Source organism: Phyllosticta capitalensis (assembly GCF_038381095.1).
Source record: "Phyllosticta capitalensis strain CBS 128856 chromosome Unknown BKA78scaffold_6, whole genome shotgun sequence".
Taxonomy (NCBI): Eukaryota; Fungi; Ascomycota; class Dothideomycetes; order Botryosphaeriales; family Phyllostictaceae; genus Phyllosticta; species Phyllosticta capitalensis.
Window position 1 is genome coordinate 1972808 of NW_027117444.1, and position 26486 is coordinate 1999293.

General features: G+C 55.4%; 10 protein-coding genes and 5 non-coding genes across 15 annotated transcripts; 5 read left to right on the plus strand and 10 right to left on the minus strand.

Annotated features, from left to right (window-relative positions):
* Positions 1-319: 319 nt before the first annotated feature.
* Positions 320-2435, minus strand: BKA78DRAFT_317368 (Alpha/Beta hydrolase protein). Its single transcript, XM_066888703.1, has one exon. It carries the CDS (start codon positions 2299-2301, stop codon positions 514-516), a length of 1788 nt encoding a protein of 595 aa, XP_066743681.1. The 5' UTR covers positions 2302-2435; the 3' UTR covers positions 320-513.
* A 235-nt stretch (positions 2436-2670) lies between these two features.
* Positions 2671-3942, minus strand: BKA78DRAFT_252237 (uncharacterized protein; the record flags this gene model as incomplete). The annotated part of the gene is made up of 4 exons (XM_066884716.1): positions 2671-3029; positions 3077-3550; positions 3603-3711; positions 3796-3942. The coding sequence occupies 4 exons, from the start codon at positions 3940-3942 to the stop codon at positions 2671-2673; spliced, it is 1089 nt and encodes a 362-aa protein (XP_066743682.1).
* A 222-nt stretch (positions 3943-4164) lies between these two features.
* On the plus strand, positions 4165-5535 carry BKA78DRAFT_268831 (Intradiol ring-cleavage dioxygenase). The gene is made up of 3 exons (XM_066885497.1): positions 4165-4640; positions 4694-5058; positions 5118-5535. Exons 1-3 carry the CDS (start codon positions 4387-4389, stop codon positions 5387-5389), a joined length of 891 nt encoding a protein of 296 aa, XP_066743683.1. The 5' UTR covers positions 4165-4386; the 3' UTR covers positions 5390-5535.
* Positions 5536-6086: 551 nt separating this feature from the next.
* Positions 6087-6698, plus strand: BKA78DRAFT_353865 (AhpD-like protein; the record flags this gene model as incomplete). The annotated part of the gene is made up of 1 exon (XM_066891627.1): positions 6087-6698. One exon carries the CDS (start codon positions 6087-6089, stop codon positions 6696-6698), a length of 612 nt encoding a protein of 203 aa, XP_066743684.1.
* Positions 6699-9839: 3141 nt separating this feature from the next.
* Positions 9840-11534, minus strand: BKA78DRAFT_252368 (MFS transporter; the record flags this gene model as incomplete). The annotated part of the gene is made up of 2 exons (XM_066884729.1): positions 9840-10441; positions 10490-11534. The coding sequence occupies 2 exons, from the start codon at positions 11532-11534 to the stop codon at positions 9840-9842; spliced, it is 1647 nt and encodes a 548-aa protein (XP_066743685.1).
* A 1052-nt stretch (positions 11535-12586) lies between these two features.
* BKA78DRAFT_155301 (uncharacterized protein) lies at positions 12587-13652 on the plus strand. Its single transcript, XM_066883009.1, has one exon. It carries the CDS (start codon positions 12842-12844, stop codon positions 13493-13495), a length of 654 nt encoding a protein of 217 aa, XP_066743686.1. The 5' UTR covers positions 12587-12841; the 3' UTR covers positions 13496-13652.
* Positions 13653-15071: 1419 nt separating this feature from the next.
* On the plus strand, positions 15072-15152 carry BKA78DRAFT_t116. The gene has a single exon. It is a non-coding gene; the product is annotated as a tRNA-Ser (tRNA).
* A 113-nt stretch (positions 15153-15265) lies between these two features.
* On the plus strand, positions 15266-16306 carry BKA78DRAFT_155346 (uncharacterized protein). Its single transcript, XM_066883010.1, has one exon. The coding sequence runs from the start codon at positions 15388-15390 to the stop codon at positions 16078-16080; it is 693 nt and encodes a 230-aa protein (XP_066743687.1). The 5' UTR covers positions 15266-15387; the 3' UTR covers positions 16081-16306.
* Positions 16307-16503: 197 nt separating this feature from the next.
* BKA78DRAFT_t121 lies at positions 16504-16588 on the minus strand. Its single transcript has one exon. It is a non-coding gene; the product is annotated as a tRNA-Ser (tRNA).
* Positions 16589-16618: 30 nt separating this feature from the next.
* BKA78DRAFT_t120 lies at positions 16619-16693 on the minus strand. Its single transcript has one exon. It is a non-coding gene; the product is annotated as a tRNA-Pro (tRNA).
* A 32-nt stretch (positions 16694-16725) lies between these two features.
* BKA78DRAFT_t119 lies at positions 16726-16814 on the minus strand. The gene has a single exon. It is a non-coding gene; the product is annotated as a tRNA-Arg (tRNA).
* A 29-nt stretch (positions 16815-16843) lies between these two features.
* On the minus strand, positions 16844-16924 carry BKA78DRAFT_t118. Its single transcript has one exon. It is a non-coding gene; the product is annotated as a tRNA-OTHER (tRNA).
* A 1361-nt stretch (positions 16925-18285) lies between these two features.
* Positions 18286-19917, minus strand: BKA78DRAFT_155362 (GPI anchored dioxygenase). The gene is made up of 3 exons (XM_066883011.1): positions 19502-19917; positions 19096-19435; positions 18286-19030 (listed from the first exon to the last, which is right to left on the minus strand). The coding sequence occupies exons 1-3, from the start codon at positions 19758-19760 to the stop codon at positions 18451-18453; spliced, it is 1179 nt and encodes a 392-aa protein (XP_066743688.1). The 5' UTR covers positions 19761-19917; the 3' UTR covers positions 18286-18450.
* A 2081-nt stretch (positions 19918-21998) lies between these two features.
* BKA78DRAFT_252050 (interferon-related developmental regulator-domain-containing protein) lies at positions 21999-23385 on the minus strand (the record flags this gene model as incomplete). The annotated part of the gene is made up of 2 exons (XM_066884702.1): positions 21999-23118; positions 23180-23385. 2 exons carry the CDS (start codon positions 23383-23385, stop codon positions 21999-22001), a joined length of 1326 nt encoding a protein of 441 aa, XP_066743689.1.
* A 257-nt stretch (positions 23386-23642) lies between these two features.
* Positions 23643-24925, minus strand: BKA78DRAFT_317389 (uncharacterized protein). The gene is made up of 2 exons (XM_066888704.1): positions 24493-24925; positions 23643-24443 (listed from the first exon to the last, which is right to left on the minus strand). Exons 1-2 carry the CDS (start codon positions 24589-24591, stop codon positions 24075-24077), a joined length of 468 nt encoding a protein of 155 aa, XP_066743690.1. The 5' UTR covers positions 24592-24925; the 3' UTR covers positions 23643-24074.
* Positions 24926-26486: the final 1561 nt, after the last annotated feature.

The following is a 26486-nucleotide window of genomic DNA, read 5'->3' on the forward strand; positions in this document are numbered from 1 at the left end:
GTAGTGGTCACAGCAGTTGATCCTCACTACCGTGCGCAAGGTGGGCGAAAGGGCTGTGGTGGGTTGTAAAAAAAGAAAGCGTGGTTGGCATGGACCACAGCATTTGTGTCGACGCCGTCGTCGTCTTCACCCGGGCTCTGCTTGCCTCATGCCGCATCAATTTTCTCTGCTCGGGTAGCGTCCATGACAGCCACGGCAGTTTCGAATCCATCGAAAGAGGAAGGCAGTGGGGAATGAAAAGGCGACGACACAACAACGACGTGGGTGGCACTGTTGGTGGGGGAGGTCGGGAGGCCGCGCAGAGAGAAAACGGCTGGACAGGCCCGCCAGTTTCGGGGCTTCGTCCCGCTGCAAAGTGCAAGCGAGCTTCGGGTAATCCTTCCGACCTCCGCTCCCGTCCTCCACCCCCGTCCGGATGCGACGTGACGGAACATTTGCTTGGACAAGCCCATCAAAACAAATCACATCGTGAAGCCTGTATTTACTCGTCATGTCTAATCCTGCTCAAGCCAGCTAAGCCTCGCGCACCTTTTCCAAAAACTCCGTCACGAACCCAGCCACAATGTCGGGCTTCTCGACCATGGGCAAATGGCCCGCCTGCTCAACCTCAAAGTAAACGCCCTTCCCACCACCATACGTCTCCGCCATCTTGCGCATGCCCTTGGGCACCGCGCCGTCGCCAGCGCCCGCCAGAAACGCGCCGGGCACCTTGCTGGCCTTCATCTCGTCGGCCACGTCGTAGGCGTGCAGCGCGCGCACCACCTTCTTGAAGCCCTCGAGGCTGTTGGTCGCGACGCCGCGCTTGACGTCCTCGATGCGGCTCTCGACCTCGCCCTTGTCGAACGACTCGTCTACGAACCACCGCTTCACCGTCTCGTCCGCCAGGTTCTCGCCGATTACCTTGTCCGCCTCGCTCTCGGTGGATACGCCGCCCACGCTTGTCCACCGCCACGGCTCCGGGATGCCTGCGGCGCCGCCGTACTCGGCTGCCGTTGAGCCTTGCGCCTCGGCAACGGCGACGCGCTTGTCCCACGCGGCTGCGTTGGTGGGCGGAGCCGCAGCGTTGGTGTCGCAGGCGACAAACGCGGCGACGCGCGATGGGTGCTTGAGGGCGAGGTTGAGGACAGACACGCCGCCGAGGGACACGCCAATGGCAGCGGCCGCGCGCGGCACGCGGAGCGCGTCGAGGAGGTCGACCATGTCGTCGGCAAGGACATCAATCGTGATGGGCTGCGTCCCGGCCGCGGCGCCTCGGCCCCGCGTGTGGTATCGCAGCACGCGGTAGTTTTGGTTTGAGCGCTGCGACATGAAGGATGCGAGGAAGGCATCGTAGATGTGCCAGTTGACCATGACGGACGTGGAGAGGATGATAAGCGGCGCATTGGGGTCCGGAGAGCCCTCGAGCCGGTAGGGGAGAATGATGCCGTCCCGGGTCGTAATGTACGACTCAATGGCGCCCGGAGTAGTGGGCGTGGCGGGAATCTCTTTCGTGAGGCCATCTGGCGACGTAAAGGGCGCGACGGAGCCCGTAGTGAGCGACGAGAGATGGCGCGGTGCTGGGCCAAAAGTGTAGCTTAGCTTGTAGAAGCGACTGGTGAAGCTGCCAAAGTATTCGGTCATGACCTTCTTGGTCCAGTCTGTGGAGATGCAGGCCGTCCATTCCTCCCCTCCAATGCCATTTTGGCCGTCGAATTCGTGGAGAGCGACGTATTCGACCTCTTTGATTTCGTCCTGCGGACCCAATGGCTTGACCACGGCAGACGACTTGAACCGCCTTGTCTGGCGCCAACCGGGGACTTTGGTGAGCAGCGGAATGTGCTCCTCATTGTACCACTTGTGAAAGTCGTCCACGTCGGCGTCAGACTTGAGCGTGATGAGTGCGCTAATCAAGGCGGGCGGCGGCTGTTGGCCTTCGCTCTGCACCTCTGCCGCACTTTTGTAGCCGTCCTTCCTGCTCTCGAAAATCAAGTCGTACGATTTGCGGTTGACGTCAATCTTCTTCATGGTTGTCGCCTCGCGCTCGCTCTTCAGCGGCGGCCCCCGCAAAGACAGGTACGACTCGCTGTTGAGCTGGTTCATGTCGTCCATGTCGTACACGGCCATCCACTCGGGCTTCTCTTTGCTGCCGGCGGCGCCGTCTGCTGCCAGGTCAGTGGCCTGGTAGCGGAACCCCGTGAGGAAGTAGGGGATGCGGAGGCGAGTCGGGCCATGCTCGTTGTTGTACCAGTCATGAAATTGGTCGGGGGAGAGGTCGTCATGAGGATTCATGGTAACATACAAAATGCCGGGAGTGGGCGCCATGATGAGCGGGGTAGGAGTTGATGGCTGAAATTAGGGGAGCGACAATGGTTGAACAGTCTGGAAGGTGGTGGTTTGGAAGAAAAGAGGGCAGACATGAGCATCACCAAGCATTGACTATGAGATGGCATCCATCGCAACCGAAATGGCTTCCTAGCTTACGTTGTCTTGGGCTCTGGAGCTACCTCATCCAGTGGAGCCCCGCGGCCGGCAGAGGGGTCGGGTGTTGGCGTCTCCGCCACGAGGCGGGTTTGCATTCAGCCGCCGCACCACAGCACCGCCACGAGCTACACCGCATGTCCCTTGTTTCACCTTTCTCTGACATGATTCCAACGTGCGCTCCTCCAGTGTTTGGCTCTTTCAGCCGCATCCTCAGTCATACCAGATGGCATTCATGCCAAACCCAGGCTCCGTTACCTCACACCTCGCGACGCGCCCCAGCCATCCCTCTGTCCAGCGATAAATCTCAATGAAGCCGACTGTGTCGTCGGTGATGGCCAGATATTCGTCTGTCCATGGACACGGCGCTACAGCATTTGAGTGTCCTCCGCTGGACGAAGTGGGATTCAGCAGCAGCTGTCTCTCAACGTGGCCATTCTTTGACAGGCTAAAGGCGCTAATGTAGCCCGGCACTCCTATCGTGTTGGAGCGGGTTGTCGCAAACAGCGTGTCGCCGCTTTGCGAGAGGAAGACCACGTCGCCGCGATAGTTTTTGATGTTGTACTTGAGACCTGCGCTTGTGAGCTCCTGCCCAAGTTGGCGGTTGCATTCAACATACCTGGCGGGATGAGCGGCCACGTGCGGTGCGTAAAGACTGGCAGGTGTGTTTGCGGGTCAATCACGTACTCGGCGACATTGTTGCCAGCCTCCATCAAGGCGTAGAGGTAGTTGCCGCTGGGGTGCATCTCTACCCATCGCGGATGGTCCCCGGGGTCGGGAGCATCCAACGAGCCCACCAAGGTCAATTGGCCTGTTTGGGCGTCTTTCTTGTGCGTCCAGATTTTGTTGGCGCGCAAGTCGGCCGAGTACAAGTACGTCTCGGTAGGGTCAAACACCATGCCGTGGATGCCAGTCTTGGGCTCATACTCGTAATTCTGGCAATTCTCCTTCAGAGCACCGTCGTCCTTGACAGAAAAGACGTTGCCATAGCCGGCATAGTCGTAAAAGGGATTGCCGTAGACATTGTACGGCGGCTTCTGGGCAGCAAGGACAAAAATGGCACGAGTGTTGGTGTCGTTGTTGGCAGCCAGGGCTGTGCAAGAGTTGAGAACAAAGTCAACAAAAGATGGTGTGGATAAACATACGGTGGCCGGCAACGGGATGGGAAGCACTTTGGACAATGTCGGTGGGACTCTTAACCGCGTAGCTGGACCAAGTCTTCATGGAAGCGCCGTAGATTTGCTTCCTGTCGTGCTGATTGCCAAAAAGGGAACATCAGGGACCGTGACACGAAAATATCAGGAGAGATTTGCAGGGTTGAGGGGCGTGGCAACCTACGCTGAACGTCATCCAGGAGATGGGTTCATGGTGCGGGATCTCAGACCGCTTGATGAGCTTCAAGGTCAGGGCCTCGTCGTCGAATTCAAAGGTGAAGATGGCTCCCGGTCGGGTCCACGTCCCGACCATCAGGTGATGTTTTGGCATCTTGGCTAGAGCTGGAGAGAGGGAGAAGGCGTTTTGGAGGAATCGTGAGAGGCGCATGCGGCAGACGAGATGATGCATCGTGAAAACGGCCACTACTATAGGCCACTTTCTGAGGAGCGCTAGCAGGAAGAGACATTATCCCGGAGACGGGAGCTGCCATCGGTTGTTCGAGGGGCCCTCTCCAGCCAATCACGTCCGCCCATTTGTCGAATCCGGGGGCGCCCGTGGGGCAGCAGAGTGCGGGGCGCTGCCGACTCCCGGGAACTCCAACGGCAACCTAAACTCCAGCCTCGACTGAACCATCAGCCGACCCATCTGCCGTTGGCTAGCCACGCTCCTCTGCTGCTTTGTATAAGATCCTATGGCCTTCAAGATGGATCCGACATCATCCACCCGCCTACTCCTCGCCAATTCAAACTACACATTGCTATCACATCGCTCACCATGCCTTCGCCGCAAGACCGCTTTGACCCCAACTTCACCAGCAATGTCATCAACGCCATTGGTCCTGCCTGCCCTCCCCGGGCCAGGTTCGTCCTGAGCGCCATGCTCAAGCACATTCACGACTTTGCTCGCGAGGTCGAACTTACCAATGACGAGTGGATGGCCGGCGTGGCCTTTGTCAACGCCTGCGGACAGATGAGCGACGAGAAGAGGAACGAGACGCACCGCATCTGCGACGTCATTGGTCTTGAATCGTAAGGACCAACCCACCAATCAGCCACTTCAATTCTAATTTAATTCCCCCCAGTCTGGTCGATGAAATCGCCAACAAGCACATTTCGGAAACTGGCGAAACCCCCACCTCGTCAACGATTCTCGGTCCTTTCTGGAGTCCCAGGGCCCCCTTCCGCGACAACGGCGCCAGTATCATCGATTGCCCCCACAATGGTCACGTCTCGCTCATGCACGGCCGTGTTATTGACCTCGACACCAAGAAGCCCATTGCCAACGCCATTGTCGACATCTGGCAAGCGAGCTCAAACGGCAAATACGACTTCCAAGACCCCGAAGGCCAGACGGACATGAACCTGCGCGGAAAGTTTAGGACAAACGAGAACGGCGAATACCACTACTACTGCCTGAAGCCTACCGCATACTCGCTGCCCACCGACGGTAAGTTGCAACTACATGAAGTCAAACAAAATGGTCAGTCGCTAATTACTATTCATCAGGCCCCGCCGGCGTACTCCTCCGCCTCTTTGACCGCAGCCCCTGGAGGCCCGCCCACATCCACCTGATGGTCAGCCACCCCGACTACAAGCCCGTCGTCACGCAGCTCTACCCCGACGACGACCCGCACCTGGTTGACGACTCGGTGTTTGCCGTCAAGGACGACCTGGTCGTTTCGTTCAAGCCGCGCGAGAACGACCCCAAGGCCGAGCTGGACCTCGAGTACAACGTCAAGCTGGCACCAAAGGACTCTGCACAAAAGGCGCAGTTGTAGACTTTGTGCGTTGTAGAGGATGAAAGATGACGATTGTTTGGGCGGATTGGTGCGGCGTTTCGTTGGATCTTTGGTGAATATTTTGGGATGGGTTTGTCTTGTATGTGCACGCATGTAGCGTCTTGAATGAATTACATCATTAACGTATCTCGTCGCTTTGATTGCATTCGATGTGGTTGGTTGAATCAGGCCCGCTGCCTATGCATGCATCGCCAGGGGGTAGTCAGTGAGGAGCAATCAGCAGAGGAACAAAACACTCTCCCCTGGCCAACTTGTCTGGGTATTTCTTTTGCCGCGCCCAGCTGCCGCGACTCGAGCAGCCAGCCGTGCTGTGGACCCTGTGCGGAGGTAGCGTCATGCCCGGTTCCTGCAGCTTGCCTGCGATGCCCCGCAATCTAAGGTACGTACTGCTTCCTGCCCCGCCTTTTGTGTTGATAAAGTCGTGTGCCGATTCTCGACTGGACTGCGTTGCATGCCTACACATCGATTGCTCACCAGGTTTGCGCAATTGCACCCACCGTCCATTTCTCGCTTCAATTGGCGCAGCCCAAGTCACTCCCTGCGCCGCGTTCAAGGCAGGTCATCCCACCTCACGCCTCAACCACGCACCACCAGAACTAACATGCTCGCCTCCACAGCAGCACCACAACTTGTCCTCCGTCAACCAGGCCACATCCACACCTCCCCCGCCGCCAAAATGCGCCTCCCCTACGCGCCCAGCACTCCTCCGGCTTCTGCGCCTCAATCCACCCACGACACGTACGCGGCCATCGCCGCGCGGCGGCGCCCGCGCCCGCTGATCCCGCTCGACCTCGCCCTGCTGCACTCGCCGCCGCTGGCCGCCGGCTGGAACCACTTCCTCGGCGCCATCCGCAGCGACACGACGCTCTCGCCGGCGCTGCTGGAGCTGGCGGTTGCGCGCGTCGGCGCCCTCACCGACGCGGTTTGGGAGTGGCGCGCGCATGCGCGGCTGGCGGCGCTGGCGGGCGTGCGGAAGGCCGTCTTGGCGTGGGTGTTGACAAAGCAAAGTGTGGGGAGTTTGGAGGGGGAGGGAAGGGAGGAAGTTGAGGGGATGGGTGAGAAGGAGAAGGCAGTGCTGGCGTATACGGATGAGGTGGTGCGGATTGGGAGTGGGCGGGGCGTGAGTGATGAGGTGTGGGAGCGGTTGAGGGCGGTCTTGGATGAGCGGCAGTGTGTCGAGTTGACGGTGGCTGTGAGCATGTATTGTGGTGTCAGTCGCGTGCTGGTGGCGTTGGATGTCGGCGAGTGTAATGGGCTGCCGCTGGAGGTGCCGAGTGAGGCAAAGTGATGGGGAGGGGATGGTGGCATGGAGCGGACGGGAGGGTGTTGGCGTTGCAGCGAGATGACGCGACGAGTCGTTGATTGAAGGTTCTTTGTCTCCCGGAGGCGAAGTTTGGAATCTGCGATATACATCAAGACTGGCTCCGATGTTGAGACTGTGCACTGCTCTGCATGTGGGAAGAGGGGAATGGATCATGACCTAGACTTCATCTGACATGATTCGAACACACGCTCCCGATACGTTGGTTCGATGTCCATATCTCTATCCTCTTTCTCTGGCCTTGGCCAGTGGTGTTTCCAAGCGACCTGTTCAAATGGAGGGGTTTGCTGCATTGCAAGTGGAAAGCCCGCTCCATACTTCAAGTGCTACAGAGTGTTCATTCGACCGCGTTGAGAGGATTTCCTCCCACATCGGCTTTTCAACGTGACTGTTTTGGTGAGGGAGCCGGCCGGGTCTCTGGCAAGAATGCCGTCTGAGATGATTGAGGATGCGAACTTGAAGAACCAAAGATGCAGGAGCGTGCGTTCGAGGCATGCCAGATAAAGGTGGTGGACATCTGGTATAATTGAGAACGGGAACTTTAAGAACCAAAAATGGAAGAGCGTACGTTCGGATCATGCCACATGAGGGAGCCAAACTTTTGGATGAATGTCATCTAGTATAATTGACGAAATGAGCGAAGGAACCAGAAATAGAGGAGCGTAAGTTGGAATCATGCCAGATAAAGGTAGAGCAAGGGAGCGCAGCTTCTGCATGAATGGAATCTGGTACGATTGATGATGCGAACTTGAGATGTAAAATTGTAGGAGCATATGTTCGGATCATGCCAGCCAGATGCAGGAAATACAAATGAACATGATTTTTGCAATGCCATCCGGTATCAGGGATGTGAACTTTGTGAACTAAGCGTGCAGGAGCGTAGGTTAGAATTGTGTCAGATGAAGATAAAACAATGAAAATAAGAAACAGTGTCCAGGATTCAGAGAGACCTCCCTGTGTCTAAGTATTTCTCAATTTTCTTTCGTGAATTGTGACAAAGCCTGGTGTTGGCATGAATGTCATCTGGTAATTCAAATTGGAGCTTTGAGGACTAAAGACGCAGGAGCGTATGTTCAAATCATGCCAGATGAAATTCTTTGGTGCCAAGCATCTCCAAGACGTTCAATGTTGATTGATGGGTCAGACTTACGCCATTTGGCAGTGACGAGATGCCAAGCACCTTTTCAGACGTTCGAAGTTGTTCGGTAAAGGCGCAATTACGCCATTCGGCCATGGAAGGCAGATAGACATGTGAAATTGTACGAAGAGCCAGACTCTCAACGTTCAGCCTTATTGGCAGATTTTGGCATCTGGCTTGTCCAAGGCTGATGCTTTGAGACCCGACTTCGGGAGACGTCCTATTTCTGGATAGTGCAGACAGGAGGGCCCGCCCTGTTGGAACTCCAGAGTGCACTGCGACTAAGATTGTAAGTTTCCCCTTGCATTCTCTTCACAGTGGAATCTTCAATAAAAGCGACCTGAATCTTTGGCAGTTGGTTCTGATAGTGAGAGACATCCGTGCACTTCGAGAGGGAGCAGATAGTGACGGACAGTGATGGGATAATTCCACAGCCGACACCCTTCAAACTTGACAGTGTTTGCCTCTTCTGACATGACATTTACCCCGGCGTTGGTTTGCGCAGAATCGATTTGTCTTCGATCAAACGCTTCGTCGCGAAGGCAAAGGGCAAGGGATTCCATTCGACCGTTCTGGCCATCGTCAGTGACGTGAATTCAACCGGACACGCGACAGTTCCGTGGTAGGTGTGGCACAGCAAGCAAGTCTTGACGAGCCTCGAGATCATGCCCTGTGTTGAAGATGCATAAGCGACACCGGGCCAGTAGCCGGAGCAGAGATGCCGGCCAGCCCCCATTGAGGAAGCCGTGAGCGCTCAAAGAAAAAGGGATCTTGACGGCGCACTTCATCAGAGCACACAAAATCAAGGAAGCAATCTCAAGGCCTCCTGCCCAACTTGTTGTTCGATGATCGAGCGTCGGACTTGCTGTGGCCTCCCGGTCCTTGGAACAAATCCGAAGCAAATGTCCAAAGGATTGCACCGAAAAGACAGTGCGCAACGGTCAGCTGTCAGGTCCTTGGAACGACAGAGGCGGTGGTTGGGTCGGCGGCGGCAGTCGTCGTGCGGAAACTGCCGCCAGGCGGGTAGGCTACCCCTTGCGCAAACGCAGCCGGACAAACACCTCCCGCTCTTCAACCACCGTCAACTCGTCAACTGAACAGAACAGAGTGTTGCGCATTTCGAATTTATAGCCTGCCTTCCATCATCAACAATGCATCTTGAGGACTCGGCATCTGTCTCGGCTCACCGCTCAACTGTCTGCCGGCCGACTCGTATCACCGGCGGCCTCTCACTCGAGGTGGTGGTTCTAGTGCCGCCGGCTGCGGCGTCTCGGCGCAAAAAAACCACGAAGCGGCCGGGCAAAAGGGCCTCCTACGACCCGACTCGACGCCATACTGGGCCTTCCGGCAGAAAAGGCAGGTTTTGATGGTGAGCGGCTGTCTTTGCCGGCCTGTCGTGGCCATCCAGTGCGGTCTTGGCAGCCGATTTTGGGTGGAGCACCGCGCACAATCCCCACGGGGCTGGCCTGGCCCCCCGTCTCCCCCCAAAATTTCCCCATTGCCGACGTCTCGTGAGTAATGACGCCTGGCGGCATCCTGCTTTTGGGAATCCGGGGGTGGAAGACTGATTCCGCACGCGCGCTCGGGCGTTGCGCCCTGCAAAATACTAAAGACTGCCGGCCAGCTGCTTCGGGCGCGCACGCACGCGTGGTGTGACTGTCTCGCCGTTGCACTCTTCAAGAATCTCTTCACGGTCATGGAGTTGCGTTGGTTGTTGAGGTGAGTGTCTTTTTTGATTTTTCATCACTCCTATCCCAGACTTTTCAAGAAGCCCCTTCGTACAATGCGTACAAACAACATAAACTCATTAAATCCAAACGCGATGCTGAAGTATGCAACCCAGACTACCACGCCGAGAAGATGGTGCTCCAAAATTCATGCAAATAAAAGAAATCGGGCGACCGCGCCTCGAAACGCCTCGCCAACAAAGCAAAACTTGACCAACATTTCCAAACCGACCATCAACAACCTTAGTGCTGGGGCGTAGACAGCTCAGCACCCGCCTTCTCGTCCTCAATCTCGCTGACCTCCTCGTCGGACGGCTCCTCAATGACGGCAGTGCTCTGAGCAAGCTTGGACCTGGCACGAATGGCAGGGCCGTACTTGTACACAACAAAGGGGATGAAGGTCAGGAGGACCGCGACGAGAGAGAGCAGGAGACCGGCCCACTGAGAACCCAGGTTGTGGAAGAACTGGGATCCGAACAGCGGCGAAACGGCACCGAGAGTGTTACGCATGAGACCCTGTCCGGCAATGGCAGACGAAGAGTTGGTGCCGTAGCAGTCGGCGGTGAAAGAGTAGCACGACTCGAAGATGAAGAAGATGCCGATGGCGATGAGCACCAGACCAACGACGGGACCCATCCAGTGGACGAAAGCGTACTGAGTGTACGTGTAGATGAAGAGACCGATGGGCAGGAAGGGAGCGCCGAACAGAGCACCGAAAAGACGGGCCTCAGGCTCGACACGGCCGTGGTTGGCCTTGACAAGACCCTCGTATCTCTTGATCTGGAAGAAGTTGGCGCCGTATCCGATGGTCGTGCCGAGGCAGAGCGCGATGTAGGGAAGACCAGCTGCGCATCGTTAGCGATGAATTTCAAAATGTAAGTGGCTCAACTTACCAACACCCTCGCTCCATCCGTGGTTCTCCTGGAAGGTGATGGGAATAACCGACAAGAACAGGAAGGTCAGGAACCAAGCGAAAGAGATCCAGAGACCAAAGGCCAGGACGACACCCTCAGACGCCAACATCTTGACGGCCTTGACCGACGAAGCGTTGAGCATCTGCTTGATGTCCTTGGCAATCAGCTCCTGCTCGGCCTTGTAGCGCTGGTCGTTGGTCGTTGCGCGGAGTTGCTTGGCACGCGCGGCCAGAGTGACGCCGCCGCGAGTCTCCCGGAAGAAGATGACCAGGACGATGAGGAGGGGAATGCAGGACAGACCCTGGATACCCTCGATCCAGCGCCAGCCGATGGTCTCGTCGATGAAGCCGGCGTAGATGGGAGCGCCGACCGTACCGAGAATGGCGACGAAAGAGAAGAGAGCCATGGCGCGCGAGCGCTCCCTGGGCTCGAACATGTCGTCGAAAGTTCCGCCGACCAGGATGGTGCCGACGCAGCCAAACAGACCCAAGAAGGCACGCATGACCAGGATCGTTCCAATGTTCTTTCCGAGAGCCAGACCGATGAAGGTGATGCAGAAGCAGCAGTAAGCTCCGACGTAAATGACCTTGCGACCAACCAGCTCACAGAAAGGAGCCAGGAACATGGGGGACATGGCGCAGATGAAGTTGAAGAAGAACAGACCAAGCTGGCCGAGTTCGGACGAGACGCCAAAGTCCTCGCACATGCTGCTGATACCGGAACTGTACGCCGTCGTTGCCAGACCAATAGTCAGAGTCATGAGACAGAGCAGCCACGACATGAACCACTTCTTCGCGTTGGGCCAGTTGAACGGGTTCTCCTTGTCGCCAGGAGCGAACGTCAGGAGAATAAACTCTTCGCCATCCTTGTGGACGATCTCGGTGTAGGTCAGAGGCATGTCGCATTCCACCTCTTGCAGGGGACCATGGCCGGTCCCCGTCGTCGCCTCCGCGTTGACGGCCTGGAGGTAGACACCGCCAGCGACGCGGCCCTTGACTTTCCCGTGGCCCTTGGTTGCCGGCATTCCGTTGTCGCTCGAGGTCTGGGAGGTATCGGCGTTGTGTTGTTCCACCCAGGACACTTCGTTGCCGTTGTTTGGTTCGGCCTTGTTCTGAGGCGCCATGGTATTAAGTATTGAACGAGATGGGCCTTGAGGGAAAGGATATCAGACGATCCAAGAGCAGGCTCCCTGGGAAGAGGAAGAAGATATATAAGGTGAGGGCGGAAAACGAAGGAGGCCAGCTTTCTCAGCTCTCCCGACTTTTGCGTGCGGGCATCGAATTCGACAGCCATGGCCATGGTCAGGTCCCCCGATGACGTCCCAGCTTCGAGTGGCAGTCGGAAGGTCACTGCCAACCGGGGCGGCAACGGCGTTCGCTGTACCCACCGCCGCGGGCGCGAAACTGGCCTTTGCGGACGCTTCTCGGGAAGCATTGGCTGACGCCGGATGGAAGGTGGAGCGACTGCTCGGCACCGACAAATCCGGTGGGCCTCTTACAGTTGTCCGCCGCGATGATGCCGAACTCGAAGCATCCTTTTCAACACCTTACAGCTTATGTCAGCCACCAGTCCCCCAGCATTTCATGTTGATCAGACGATCCACCACCCAGATCTCGAGCCTGATGCAGGGCGGCAGCACCCGAACCCAGTCTCAACTGTTGGGAGCCGCACTTGTTACAAGGAGAGACAGGCCCTCGAGGCCGCAAGAGGATCAAAGTCTAGAGTCCTCAAGGCCGATCACATAAAGGTAGCCAAGAGCAACACCTGTTTCCCACTCTCATCAAACGACACTCTGTCATCGGCTAACGCCTTTTGTTCTTAGGACCACGCCGCTCCTGGAACGTGCCAAGGCAAGAAACGCGCAGTGGGCCTGTCCAAAAAGACGCTTCCGCCGTGCCGCTGCTCAGTGCTGTCGCTGCATCCCCCGCTCCCTGTCGACGACTTTTGTTTTGGAAACCGCCTTGCCTGTTCATGCCTTTACACCACGACCTTATCATGATCTTCGCACGACTCTAGCGTGATGGAAGCGTCGAGGCCGCCGACCTGCATTCAACAAGCCCGTGTGATGCTTTGAAAATGGGATGCCGGTCGGCATCGCTGGCTGCGCCTCGCTTCTCGCTACCCCAGGATCCAAGTATAGGCGCCATGCTTAGGAATTTTGACGGTCACGATGCTTCCTGGAGTCGATATTTGCGCTCTCGACTGTTCTCCGGCCTTGTTGTGGAGGTGCGAAAGCGCAAGGGCAGCAATCTAGACGACTGCGTCTCCTGCCGCGCCAATTCTCGCACAGTGCTGTAGGGGTCTTTTGTGGGCTGATGGGGCTCGCTGACCATGCGACTCCGGACCTTTGGCCTGATGCTGTGCTCGCGACGCCCATGGGGAGCCCACAGCAACTCCTCATTTCCTCCATGTTTTGCGCATATCTCCCCATTCCCCAGCCCGAGGGCGCAGCATGGAGAAAAGACTGCGTCTCGCGGTGCAGAGACGAGACTTGTGTCGACGCTGTCAACACCAGGTGTTGTCTTGTCATGCCAACACAGCCATTCGCTCTACAGCTTCTGGACCGTGTGGTGGCAATCTCAGCCGACGCATCCACCGCGTGACGTCAGTCCGTTCCTCTTGACCGAGTCGCTCTTTCAAAAAACCAGGAGGCGGCAGCCGTCCGGCACCTCCGCGTCAGAAGGGCAACGCCAATGTTTGCCAACCCCATTCTCATTTCCTCTGGCTCCCCCGGAGGGTTTGCGCGTGCACCCACGTTGGGGGCTGCTATGGCCTTCCTGCAAGACAGACGGCGCCGCTCCTTTCTCGGTCACGGCCACGTCGCAAGGGTCGGGGTCGTCGTCCCAAAATTCGAACAGGCCCGCAGCTGCGCACACCGCCGTTGAGGACACGAGACACTCAACAACATGTTGTGTGATCTTGCAGATTTCTCGATGCCCTTCTCGGCGGAGCTTCTCACAATCTTCTTCCCCAAACGAGGGGTAACGCCCGCAAATGACTTCTCCACGATGGCACCATTTCCCGGAGTCGCTCGCCCATGGGGTCTGGAGTCTATGCGCCTTTAAAATTTTGAAAGTCTGACACGTGGGAGCCGATTTCGCTGATGCATGTGCAAGTCTGTAAGTGCCGTCAAGACTTGATTTTTACTGCACTCAAACGAGGCTCAAAATTGGGTCGTAACATGCAGAAATCACAGTTGGTAAGTTGTCCTCAAACCTGCGTCCACTTTTGACTGGCCTCGTCGATTTGCATCGGGCGGTCGGCGCAGAACGACAGTTTGGAAATCGTGACGTTTTTTATGCCGAAAAGGCGCCTTGACGTTACGAAACAACTGTCGGAACCGGAATTCCACGTTTTTCGTACCCAGTACCTTGGCAGGCGACTCGAGAGCCTCACGCCTCATCTGGAGATCAGGGACGAAAGTCGGATGGCCCTTTCTCTACGTCGTCCTTGTCCTTGGCTTCCTTCACCCCGACGTCATACACACTCCCAAAAATTTTCCGCAATCCCCGGTGATGAGCGTCGTGTTTTGTTTACTGAACCCTTCCGGCGGCGGGACGGGCAACGGCGCCACATCCGCTCGCCTTTTCTGATCTTTCAGCCTCTTACATAGGTCTTGCTGCTTTGATCACCTATTTCCCTATCTGCCGCCTATCTCCGTTGTTGGTAAGTCCAAGTAGGAACCATGTGGTAGGTGCTAGTAGGCTTTTGCCCTTTGGTTCAGGGCCTGTAGGCTTTCGTTTGTGGCACCTTCGTGCTCGCCCCTTGTTCTTGAAGCCTTGTTCGAGATTGTTTCCAATAATGTGTCAAGTACATGAGGTAGTAAATGTTATTACAGACTCAACTATGTTCCTGTGCCGCTGCTCCAAGAATAATCGCGTTTGTGAAGTGTGCAATGTTTCTCTATAAGACGTGTAATATGTGTTCACTTCGCAAAAGCTGCTTCAGCATCTCCTCAAACTTGGTACCGACAATCTGTTGTGAAGCTCATGGCACATCAGGTTGCAGATGTCACGACGATACTTCTGCCCTGGTGTCGAAGAGGTAGAAAATCAGAATAAAAATAAGTGCATTTGTGAGGTGCGCAAACTTCCATCACTTTGCAGAAGCTGCCGCAGCGTGTCCTCAGACTCGCTCCAGATCGACTCCAGTGAAGCATTCCGCTCATCAGGCAGTGAAAAGTACAGAATACGCAATCAAAGATGCCTCTGTCCTGGGACTCAAAATCAAAATTCAAAATCATTCATAAGGCCTGCGAGATTCAATCACTTCACAAAAGCAAGCTCAGCATATCCTCAAACGCGATGACATCGGTTTCGCTGGCTCTCGAGACATGCACGCTCACCTCTCCCCTCGTGTTCGTCGAGTCATTCGATCTTCACCAATCCAAAAGTCTTAGTCATTGATTTTCACCTCCGAGCGAGCGAGCGTCGAGCGGTGCGGGCAGGGGAGCACTGCAGAGTTTTCAGCGGTCTCGCCACCTGGGCTTATGTCATAGCCTTCCCACGCAGCCAATAGACATAAAATATATACGCAAACAGCCAGGTTGCTTCCATCAATCGGCGTTGTGGCGGAGTGGTTATCGCGACAGACTAGAAATCTGTTTCCTTCGGGAGCGCATGTTCGAATCATGCCAACGTCGCTTAATAGGCCTCTAGGGTTTTCTTTTTTGTCTTTTGGGAGTCCTGGACGTGTTGTTGGGGCCCAGGGAGGCTCGGGAATGAAAAAAGGGGGCACCGGGAGAACTTCGGCCTAGCCGGCGACGCGAGCAAGATAGACTTCCCAGACGACTTCCAGCAGGTAGAGGGCCTTCTTCTCTATCATGTCGAACCTTTTTCGATCCCAGAAAAGCGTCGTGGGGGAGGAAGGAGTCCCGGATGTTCGAAAAGGGGGCGTCGGGAGAACTTCGGCGGAGACGGCGATTCGAACGAGCAGCACTTTCATACGGACTTCTTTTTTTCCTCTTCACTTTTGGTCATCAGCCGTTCAGCAAGCGAGTGCGTCGTGAGTGCCTAGCCGAGCCCGGATGTGGTAGTCTAAGCGAAGAACTGCAAGGGGCGAGTCGGGGTCGGGATTCGGCCGGGGAAGGAAAAAACGGGAGAGCGACGGGGTCGCTCTCGTGTGTTCGCAGCGAAAACGAATGCCTTCTGGAGAGCCTCGTCAGCAAGATTCTGGCCTTGAGAGACCGTGGTGCGTGCGAAGTCTTGTCCGTCCAAACTCGTCCTCGCACGCCTCACTTTCTCGGCGCGGCTCGAACAGCCGTCGGCCTGCACGATGCGCGAGCGCGACGAAGCCAGTCCCTCTTCCTCCTGTCATGTACCTCGAGGACCGTGATGCCCTCTCAACGCGATGCCAATGCCTCGTCGTGTCCTCTCCTCTCCAGCGGGGTGCAGAAAGACAGGCGGGCGGCTGCCGGGCCGCCGTTTCGTCGAACGCTCGCCCGCTTCATCTCCGAGCAGCGCGATGCGCGCGCGGGACGTGAGATGCTCCTTGACGTGACTCTTGCGCCGCGAGATCCAAGACATGTTGATTCTGGACTGCTGGTGGGCGTGTGTTTTTGTGTCTTGTGATCATGTTGTAGGGCAGCGAAAGATGGCTCGTTGGCGCGGCGCAGCAGCGGAGTGTTGAGCTGGTGCGGCAAGAGCGAAGGACTGCCAGAGCGTCGACTTGGGCATCGGAGTCTTCTGTGTTTGATGGACTGACTGCTTCGTTTCTTAGCTGCCTCTTGCTCTACTCTCTTTGGGTTTCCTTTGCTCCGGCGTCTCCTGTCGTTTTTCCGTCCGTCCGTTTGTCAACTTGTGCTCGCTCTCAATTCTTCCATTAGACCAGTCTTTCGCTCTCCTTCCGTCGACTTACCTTCTCACTTCCTCCTCATCTGGCCTATCGCTTCCATCTCCCGGCAGCACACAGACACCGTCATCCCTTCCTCGACGTCCCACACAAGGCGAAAAGCGTCGACGAAAGGAAGAAAGAGCATACATTTCTACCACACACAAACTGACCAGGACTCGAACCTGGGTTTCATCCACAGCAGCGATTGCTAGCGTAGATACGTGCTACCGACTGCACCACCAGCTCGAGAAAGTATGATAAAAATGCATGCCCGTTGAGGCCGATCAGGACTTGAACCTGAGACTTGCCTGTGGGAACCACAGACATGTGATACCGCTTCACCACCAACCCAAGAGAAAAGAGCATACATTTCTACCACACCACAGACTGGCCAGGACTCGAACCTGGGACCTCCGACCGCAGACGACGAGAAGTCGCCGCAGGGGTGTGCTACCGACTGCACCACCAGCCCGAGCAGGTGTGATAGAAATGCATGCCCGTTGAGCTGACCAGGAATCGAACCTGAGACTTGTCTTGACTGCGAGAGTCGTCGACATGCGTTACCGGCTACGCCATCAGCCCGGGATTGATCACCTCTGGCCTCGAGAGCAGCTTTTGGGGGCTGGGCTCGGGGGTGCAGAGGGATGGAGAAGAAATTTCTGGGGCGGGAGAGCGAAGCCTTTTATTCAGTCCTGCAGTGACTCAGAGAGCGTTGTCGTCGAGGCAACGGGTGCCGCTGGTCGAGGGAGCGAAGGTTGGTTGACCAAGTGTCTTGCCGGGAAACCTCCGCGGGATTACCATCGTTTGAACTGTCGCGTACCAGATGTGAGGGGTGAACGTGACTAAAATATTTCATGGTATGACACGACACGACCGAGTGTACAATCCTGATTGACTGCATATGGATCGAGTCAGGATGATGTTCCGCGGCCGACTTTGTCCTTTTAGAGACATCAACACTGGGTGCATTGGAAGAGTTGGAAGAGAGTTCCCGCTCATTGCTCCTTGGAAACTCATGTGTTGTTCGCCTCTGACTCACCTGAGCAATGACCGTCCAGCCTTTTACCACTTTTCCCCTTTTGTCTGGCTGCGGTGGGACTCTGGCTTGTATCGATGGATGGACAAGGTGTTCTGCCTCAGGAGTAAGCGCCCCTGATGTGAATTATATCAGCCAGGTCTGAGCATGTAGATGAAGTCCGCCTGCGATAATTAAATCCATTGGTGCCGAAAAGGCCGTTTCAGGGATATTCGGGGCATCGTGTCCGGAATGATAGGAAAATTCGTCTACTCTTTCCAGTGCCACGGTCATCCCCTTGGCCAATCAGATTTTCCCGCACCGAGAATGCGACAGCAAGACTCCAAGTTGAAAGTCAATCTTCTGAATGAAAGAAGACTTTTTTTCGCAGGCCCTGAACCGTTTTGCGACGGACATCTCTTTGAAATGATGACGCCGACAAAAGTGTGATATTCTTTCATGCAGCCTATCACCATCGTCGCCCCTTGAGGGCTGATGTGCTTTAGCAAGACAGGCAGGTGCAACGGGGCGCGACGTTTAGTTGTTCTCGCAAGTGGAAAGGGCGTTAGCGCTGCCACAGAAGTTTCGCTCGCCGATTAAAATTGTTTTGCTTGAAGGTTCAGCTGCCAGCGGACGTCTTCAATCCGTCTTCCGTGGCTCTTTAGAAGTTTCTGGTGTGAGCAAATAGCCAAGGGGTCTTCTTTTCTGCATTCGTTGACGTGCTGAAGCACTCTCCTGAAAGTTACAAGTAATGTGAGTTAGAAATGTCGGCGCCATTGCATAGTTGATGGGCGAGGTTAGAATGGTGAGTTGGCTTGGTTTGCTGGGCAGCGACCATGTCCGAGTTTGAGCACTGTGCTACAGCCTGCTCTAGTAAGTCGAGTAAACAAATCATGGGGTCAGTGTCGCTTCACTGCAAATCAGTAACGAGCCACAAAAGTTTTGCAATGTCAAAATCAAAGTCTAGTAATGGTTCAGGATCAAACAGGGGATTTAAGCAAACACTTCTCCGAATTTCCTCATCAATCAATCCAAAGCTCAGACCGAATGAGCCATTCCCGCTGGCCCAGTCTCATCACACGTCCTCGAGTGCTTACATAGCACTGGGCGTGCCGCTGGGCATGGTACCGTTGGTAGTACCGTTGCCACCACCCATACCGCCGCTGCCGCCGCCAATAGCCGAGTCCTCATTCTCGTGGCCACCGTCAGCCTGGTAGTAAGCGGCAACGCTGTAGTAGTCGTCATCAATGTAGTTGGCGGTAGTGTTGATGCCAATCTGGATCCAAGCAAAGAGGCCGTCCTCAACGGTGTCGCCGAGGTAGGTGTACTCGGGGAAGGGGTCGTAGGTGGTGCCGGCCTGGACAATGTCCCACATGTCGTCGGCGTTGGAGGTGACGGCCTGCGTGTTGGTCGTGTAGGGGTAGACGGCCTCGACTGCCGAGCGCAGCTCCTCGTTCCAGAAGAGCTGGCCAATGTGCGTGATGTTGTTGGTTGCCGTGATGGTGTTGTTGGGCTGCACCGTCACGTTCATGTGGGCCAGCAAGTGCGTGTGCGTCGCGCGACCGTCGTAATGGCCGGGGAAGATGGTCTCGAAGGAAACGACGCCGTCCCTGTCCGTCTCCTGGATGCCGCGCAGGTACGTGCTGTTGAGTCCCTCGGCCGCGTAGTTGCCGCTGTTTGCTCCTGTTAGTGGCCTTTTCCCTTTGCAACGTCGCAACAGAGCCAAAAGAAATCTTACCTGGTGTAGATACCAGAGTAAACACCGGTAGCGTTGGCGTTCCAAATGTCGACAAAAACGCCCGGGACACCCTCGCAAGTCTCAACGTCGACGTACTGCACCTCAAGGTACAAGTCGACACCGTCAGAGTACACGTCCTCCTTGACGTTCTTGCGAATCATCTCGCCAACGACGTAGTATGGGCCGTCTGTGACCTCTGGTGTCAGGATGCAGCTGGTGTTGCCGCTGAAGATGGTGGCCGCATCCGTGGATGCGTCGTAGTTCTTGATGCCGGTCATGTTGTGGTTGATGGCTTCGTACTCCTCGAGGGTGGCCAAGTCGCGGCGGAACTTCTTGGGCTCTGTTTGCCGTCAGATCAGCTCTTCATTTCTCCTCGATTCACTTCCATGATTGTGGGAATACATACTGGCAGTGATGCCACGCTTCTGGCGCAGCTCCTGCGCCACCTGGGCGCGACGAGCAATCGAGCGAGCCTTGAGTTGCTTTGACCTGGGCGAGTTCGCGCAGTTGTCGAGAGCGCGCTTTGAGTGCGAGGCCAAGTGCTCGCGAGCAGCAATTTGGCGCTTGACAACATCGTGCTGGTGCGTCTCTCCAGGATGAGCACCAGCTGATGCAAAGAGGGCGGCAGCCGTGAGGGCGCCAGTGATTTTGGAGATTTGGACCATGGTGGTGAGAAGTTACAAGATTTCACTGCCCGTGGTGGACTTTTGTCGTTTCTGAAGCGAAAAAAGAGGGAATTTTCGATAAAACTGGGCGACTGATGGAGAGAATGACGGAGACCTCATTGCCAAAGCCATCTTTATACATTGTTCGTGGAGGCTTTGCTCGCACCTCTCTTTTGCTGGTTGCTTCAGCCAGTCCCTACCATACGTACCCCCCCGGCCACTTGTCGTCGTATGCCTCCGTGCGTGGTGGCTCTTCTCGGGCCGGTGCACCACCCCTAATCGTAACTCGCCGACCTTACATTTGGAATGCAACGCTACCGATTGGTGGACATGGCGTGCAAAGGTCCACGTTGGGCGTCGATCTGGATGCACAATATGGTGTCGTTGCGAGTGGTGCATCTAGAGTGCAGTCGATTGAGAAGCGTTGAGTTTGCGCGAACAGACATTTTCCTCTTTTTGGCTGTGTTGGGGGCCTGATGATTGCATCTCCGTCTCTTTCTCAAGCACTCAAAATTGGAATGTCGCATTCCGCTCGACGGTGTTTACCAAAAGTTCTTGGGCGGAAAGTCCCATTGCAAAAATGCCAAGACTAGACAGAATCCCAGCGTTGGGTGCAAGACCAATCGTGGGGAACCGTTGTAATCGCGATCAGTGCTACGCGTCATTCCCTTCCTTTTGCGGCGAGTGCCCTTGATTAGAGCGCCTTTGATTCGCTCAACCCCATCAAAAGCTGTCAAAGCGGTAGCACTTGATTGCGCGTACAGATGCCTCGACCACAGCCATCTTTTCCCGCCGCAGGGCGGAACGCCTCGCGCCAAGAAGTTTAGAGTCGAAACGCCGCTACGAGGCAGCTCGGTAGAACCTATAGCGAGTGTGTTTGTACGGCGGTTATGCACAGCCGTCGAGTGGGGCGCAGAGAACTTTTGAGGAAGTTGTTTGACAGAGAAAGAGATTGATCAGCTGCGACACCTCACAGCTCACGACTATCCCCATTCAAGTTTGAACAGTGGTTCGTTCCAAACTGTCAAGACAAAAGTTGCCTGGAAGTGTCCATGATTCCCTTCCGTGAACCGCATTTTCGCAGCATCTAGACGGACGCAAAAGTTGCTCCGACGCACATCACAACCGCCTCCATCTCGCGCTAGAGCAGGAGAAGCATCCCGGTCGGTGGCCGGCATATTCCAGACCATGTGTTGTCCTAGAAGAGCGGGGTGGCTTTGGCCATGTGGTTTCGAGACATGCGCGGCACTGCTTTATGCTGTCACCTTGGGAGCCTCCCGCGGCAACTAACGGCAGTCGCCTGTAACAGCCGAAACTGCTTCACCGTAGTGCAGGTTGAGGTGCGGTCCGAGGCAGAGACTTCGTCGGCTAATGTCCTTTGGCGTTGGGGTGTCCGCGGAGGTGGACTCCTGATTTCTGGGTTCCCTGTGTCTGTCGTCGCTAGACCAGCCTGCTCCTCCTTGGTTTTGCAGAATTCGATTGTCGACGAAAAGTGGCAGTATGTATGAGTTTCCATGAATTCTCTTTGATGCCTCGCTGAACCAAGCCAGGGAAACTGCTGACGCTTTATACGCGCCTGCGTTCTCAACCCCGTGTGTCCGCCCTCGGTCCTCATCGGAGTCCTTCGACTGTCGACAGTAACTCCGAAAGCCCATCATCTCGAAAGCGAAAAAAAAAAAAACACCGTCCTGGAGTCGAGAGCAAGCGCGATGGTACAAAGACGATGGATGAGGTTGAGAGAGCCGCAAGTTAAGCTTTCTTAGCCGAGACAGGGTAGGATGCCAAGGATCCCCAGTTGTAGGCCGACAGTTTCTCTTCCAACAGTGCGCAGGAACAACACAGGTAAATATCGAATTGTTTTATTGTGGAAACCGTAATCTATACGATTCAAGGAAATTGATGCGCAGTGATGACCAAGGGATCGCGAATCTGTGGCCTCTTTGAGCAAAGTCAAGACGTCTTGAGCATAGTCTTTCTCAAATCTTGATGCCAAAAACAAAATAATGGGGGAATCTTCAATAGGGAACCAGAACCACGGACCAAAAGGATGAGAAGTATCAAGACCACCAACGCCAGAACGAACCGCCTAATCCGAGTCGTAACCAAGAGCAGCGTCTGCTTCCCATATGTTGACTCCTCTGTTTGTCTTCTTGCTCGTTGAGGAACGACGAGATCTCTTTGCAACCATGACTCTGATAGTTTGTTAGCTTCTTCGAATCCCTTTTCCGGCGCAGAAACTTACGGCAAGCTGTCAAGCACAACTTCGTTCTTCTCATAGTGCGTCAAGAATCCGCCCTGTAGAGCGCGTCTTAAGGCCTTGAGTCGGAACAGCTTCCACCACTTGTCAATGTTCATCTCGCCTGCCTGTCCAATTTTGATGTGCATCCGGCTGCCGTAGCTGCGGCCTGAACTCGACATCGCGGTGTTGTAGCGCGGTCCGCGCCCTGGGAATTCGATGGTATTCAGGATGTCCGAGAAGGTTGAGCGCATGCGCTTGCGATCTGAATGTGCGACTCGTCCGACAGAGAGGCCGCTCAGAGCCGAGAGCGTATGCTTTAGGTCGCCTTCGCGGCGGTAGACAGTGTATAGCTTTTGATACCTGGGTGCACCGGGGGACCTGTCTGGATCTACAACCTCGTCTTCGACGTTTTTCTCCTCGGGATGGATGTCGCCAAGGGCCTTTTCGTACATGAGGGCAATGTCTTCTCCCGCAGCAACCTGTACATCCAAGTCGGAGGAGTTGAGCTGCTCGACAAAGACGTCCATGGCGGTTTCGCATGAGCGCTCGAGGTCGTCGGACAGAGTGGCGAGGAATCCGTACTCTTCGAGAGCGGCGGTAACGACAGCGCCATCATCGCCTGCTTCGATCGAATAACCGTCAGATTCAGCAATGGAAAGGTAAAAGTCCATGACCTCCTCTGTCTCCTCGGAAGATGCGCCACCATAGAAGGTTGCAACTCCATATGCGTGTATGGCGGCGACCTTCACGGCCGAGGACTCGGCATTTTCGATGACGCGCTTCATCGGTCCTGCGACGGTGTCGTACAGATCATCGGAAGGTACGGTGATGAGCGTGACCTCGATCGCCTTCAGCGCGTTGATTGTTTCGCGATCGCTCGAGCCCAACTTGAGGCTTTTGACGATGGCTGGAATGAGTTCGGGGGCTTTGTGCTCGATTTCGTCGTAAGCATAGTGACCCTTGAGCAGGTAGCAATATGCAGCCAGAGTATCCGCCCGCCCGTCCGTACTACTGCGCTTGCGATCAAGTATCTCTGTCATGCGGTCTTCGAGCAGCGCCTTCCAGGCATCTGGCGACGATTCAAGTTCGGCGGCAACGACGTCATCGATCGAGTTCATGCTACAAAATTTTGTCAGCAATGCGAAATGGTTGCTACGAGCAGCGCATGGAGAGTACTCACCTCATCGAAGTCTCATCGCTGAAATTGCCGTCTTCTTCGTCGGAAACGTTTCGACTGGCGGCGCGGCTGGCATTTCTGGAGGCTGCGGGCGAGTTTGCGGCAGAACTGACTTTGGAGGTGGCACCCGATTGTTGCTTTGCGCGTGCCTTGCGAGAGACGGTCTTGCCGCTCTCAAGGACCTGGCGACGAAGGTCGAGGTCCGGCATGTTTCGATTTGCGAGGGTGTTGTGAAGTGTGAGAGGTGAGAGGTTCAGGCAGCAGAGTGCAAGTGGTGGCGACGTTGGCGGAACGTAGGCTACTGTCGGGCGATTAATAAGGGAAGGAGGATTGTAGTTTTGGCCAAGTGACGTTGATGAGAGATGACGCTGGCGTAGCGGTCCATGGATTGCAGGTTTGATGGGGCAACAAGTAGAGTCATAGTGAAAAGGTTTGTGTTGAGAACGATGCAGCTGCTACCGAAGCGAAAGTTCGATTGGATGCTACTGCAGGTGACCGCAGAGCGTGACGGTTCAGCGCCCTGCCCAGCGCCCGCCCAGCTGCTGTCCCTGTCAAACTATGTACCCGTACCCCTCCACATGATAGGTTCTATACAGCACGTTGCAAACTCGTCGACTGCGAATCGACAGTTATGATGAAATCATAGATGGGTATGTATCTTTTGCTAATGACCTCATAGTCACGTGCTTTGTCCAAAGCCGGGGTCGCTCAACGACCAAAGCAGAATCCAACTCCTTTCGTCTCCCCACTCCCGACGTCTCCTTTGTCTCCACCATCTTCCTGGGTATCATGTCCGTATTCAAATCCATCTCCGACACCTTCATCTGGTTCCCGTCCAGTGGTATCAGATCGTTGAAAGAAACGCGGCCTAATTCCGCTCAGCATTGTCCTCGCGCCATTATCCCCTTCTAGGATCTTTTTCGTCGTGCATCTCCTCCAAATCCCGGTCTATTCGCCGTGCCGCATCTCTTCTGAGCTCGACGCTGCTCCTGCTTCCCGTCCGTATGTGCATCGACTTCATCTCTTGCTTCGCGTACAATGGAAAAGGGTCATCTCGGGCGCTTATCGTCACATATCTCCGTAGCGGTGTCTCGGACGATGACCTCGGACCCGGTTGCATTTCCAAGCTCTCGTTGAATCCGCTTGGCACTCGTACTGCGTCTCCGATTTCAGGGAGTGATCCGTCACAGCAGCTTCTGCAGAGCTCCTCGTAGTACTCGTGGTTCCGTTCCCCAAACACCACGTATTCGGCGTAGTGGGTATCGGTCTGTGCCCATGTCAGTGGAGTTCACCTCTCGATCCCCGGCTTCTCTTACCGTTGGACAGCTCGCCTCGTGTGCTCGCAAGTTGTCAAGGGATAATCTTGGCGTGGACTGCATTGGCGAGTCTGCACGCTCTTGGGATGAGGATTTCATCGTGAGCTCGACGAAGTCAATGTCTCAATTCTGTCAAGCTAGGTCATGTCAGATGGTCCCTAGTTTGCGCATTTCTTCAAAGACTATTTCATACCTCGAAATTGGGGACCTTGGAAATGCAATGGGGATGTCGCAGTCAATCCTCTAATGCAACTGGAGACTCCACGGACGAAGCGCTGGAGATTGCAAAGGCAAGTAATAGTAAAGCCCAAGAAGCTTTGCTGAGTACGCCACAAGCAAAAGGATAAGATCCCGTCAAATGCAAGCCAAAGGTAAAAGAAAATTTCGGGTCTGATGTTTGTTTCCACGCGTTGGTTTGGACACGGGGTTTTGATTCCGAAGCTTGACTTTGTATACTGTTTGACCAAACCCCTGTGCAGATGCAATCTGGTGTCCAGGTGGCCCAAGAATACCTCAAACGGGCGTCATTGAGCGAGGCTAGCACTCGACGGTTTGGATAGTCGCCCCCGCTGGCACAGACCCAGCGTCCTGTCCCAAAGATGACCTGGAGCCGTGGGCCGTTGATAGGGCAAAAGGAAGACACGGCCAAGGGATGTCCCAATTGACAAGCTGTGCCGCACACGACCAGGCTAATTTCTTACACACGTGGGAGCACCAGGCCGTTGGTCCGGCTCGCTATTCATTTTCAGGGAAATGAGAGACTCGGGGACGCCGCCTGCAACCAAATCTTTTTGAGAATCAACAAACACACGTCTCGATCGGCTTCTCCGCAATCCAACAGCTACGACGGGAGATGAGACCTTTGGCCTGGCACAGGTCAGGCTGAGATATCGTGATCGTCTCCCAGTTACTAGGTCACGCAAAGCGCCCTTCATTACTCGTGCGCGCGAGATCTGGGGAACCGAAACCGAACCTCCGGAACAGCCCCAAGAATAGTCAGGCCCCTGCTATCCTCAGGTACTTGCCGTGGTTCCTGGCTCGACTACAGCACGGCAGCTGTTGGCTGACCTCAGACGTTGCAGGCCAAATTTGGATCCCTTAAGCATAGCCGACCTGTTTCATAGCACGGCTCTGTACTCTATATTCAAGACCCACGCCTCCGACTCAGTCGTCCTTCTCCAACCCCTTGGCAGCGAGATGGACCGGCAATCTTTTCAAGAACACCGGTGTCGGTTCAAAGCGTCGGGCCAGAAGCAACGTCTTCTTCGCAAGACCCACCTCTGTTCCAAGAGCCGCGAAAGATCAGAGTCGGATCTGTTTTTGGACCTGGGTGGGGTATTTTGGGGTCCAAGTCACAGCACAGAGCAGCACCTGCCCTTTGTGGCTCGCAGTCCACACTCGAATCAGGCCGTCTTGTGACTGAACACCATCACCAACGGACCAATCTCCCATCACTGACTACGGAATTCCCCTTGCGTCACGATCAGACTCGCCTGACTACCAGCACAACACAGTGGCCATTGCACGGTTCCAGCCTACGCCAGATTCGGTAGCGAACCGACTCGCGTTTGTTCTTCAATATATGGCGTAGACCAACGAGTCGTCTTTGCGGTGGAAGCCTCACTCGACACTGGACGCGTCGCAGCCTGCTACGCCTGGTCGAGAATGGACGAATCATGCACGCACATCAGTGACCTTTTTGTTCCGTTCTGCTGGGCTCTGACGTCCTGACCCGTTGCTTTGGCTCCTGTATCCAAGAACCAAATTGTCGGGTACGGCACTTGGACACTTGGATGCCGTGCTCCACCATGGCGGTCTCAGCGGACCAAGTACAGAGCACCTACAACAGTGATATCCATACCTCTTGGGCTGTCTATGATGTTCGCAGACAATCACTTTTTCCAAGTGCAACGGTGGTCTTGTTTTCCTCCTGAGTGACAGGGGCTTGGACATGGATGAGATGCTCAGCTCATGGCCGGGGTTCCATCACAATT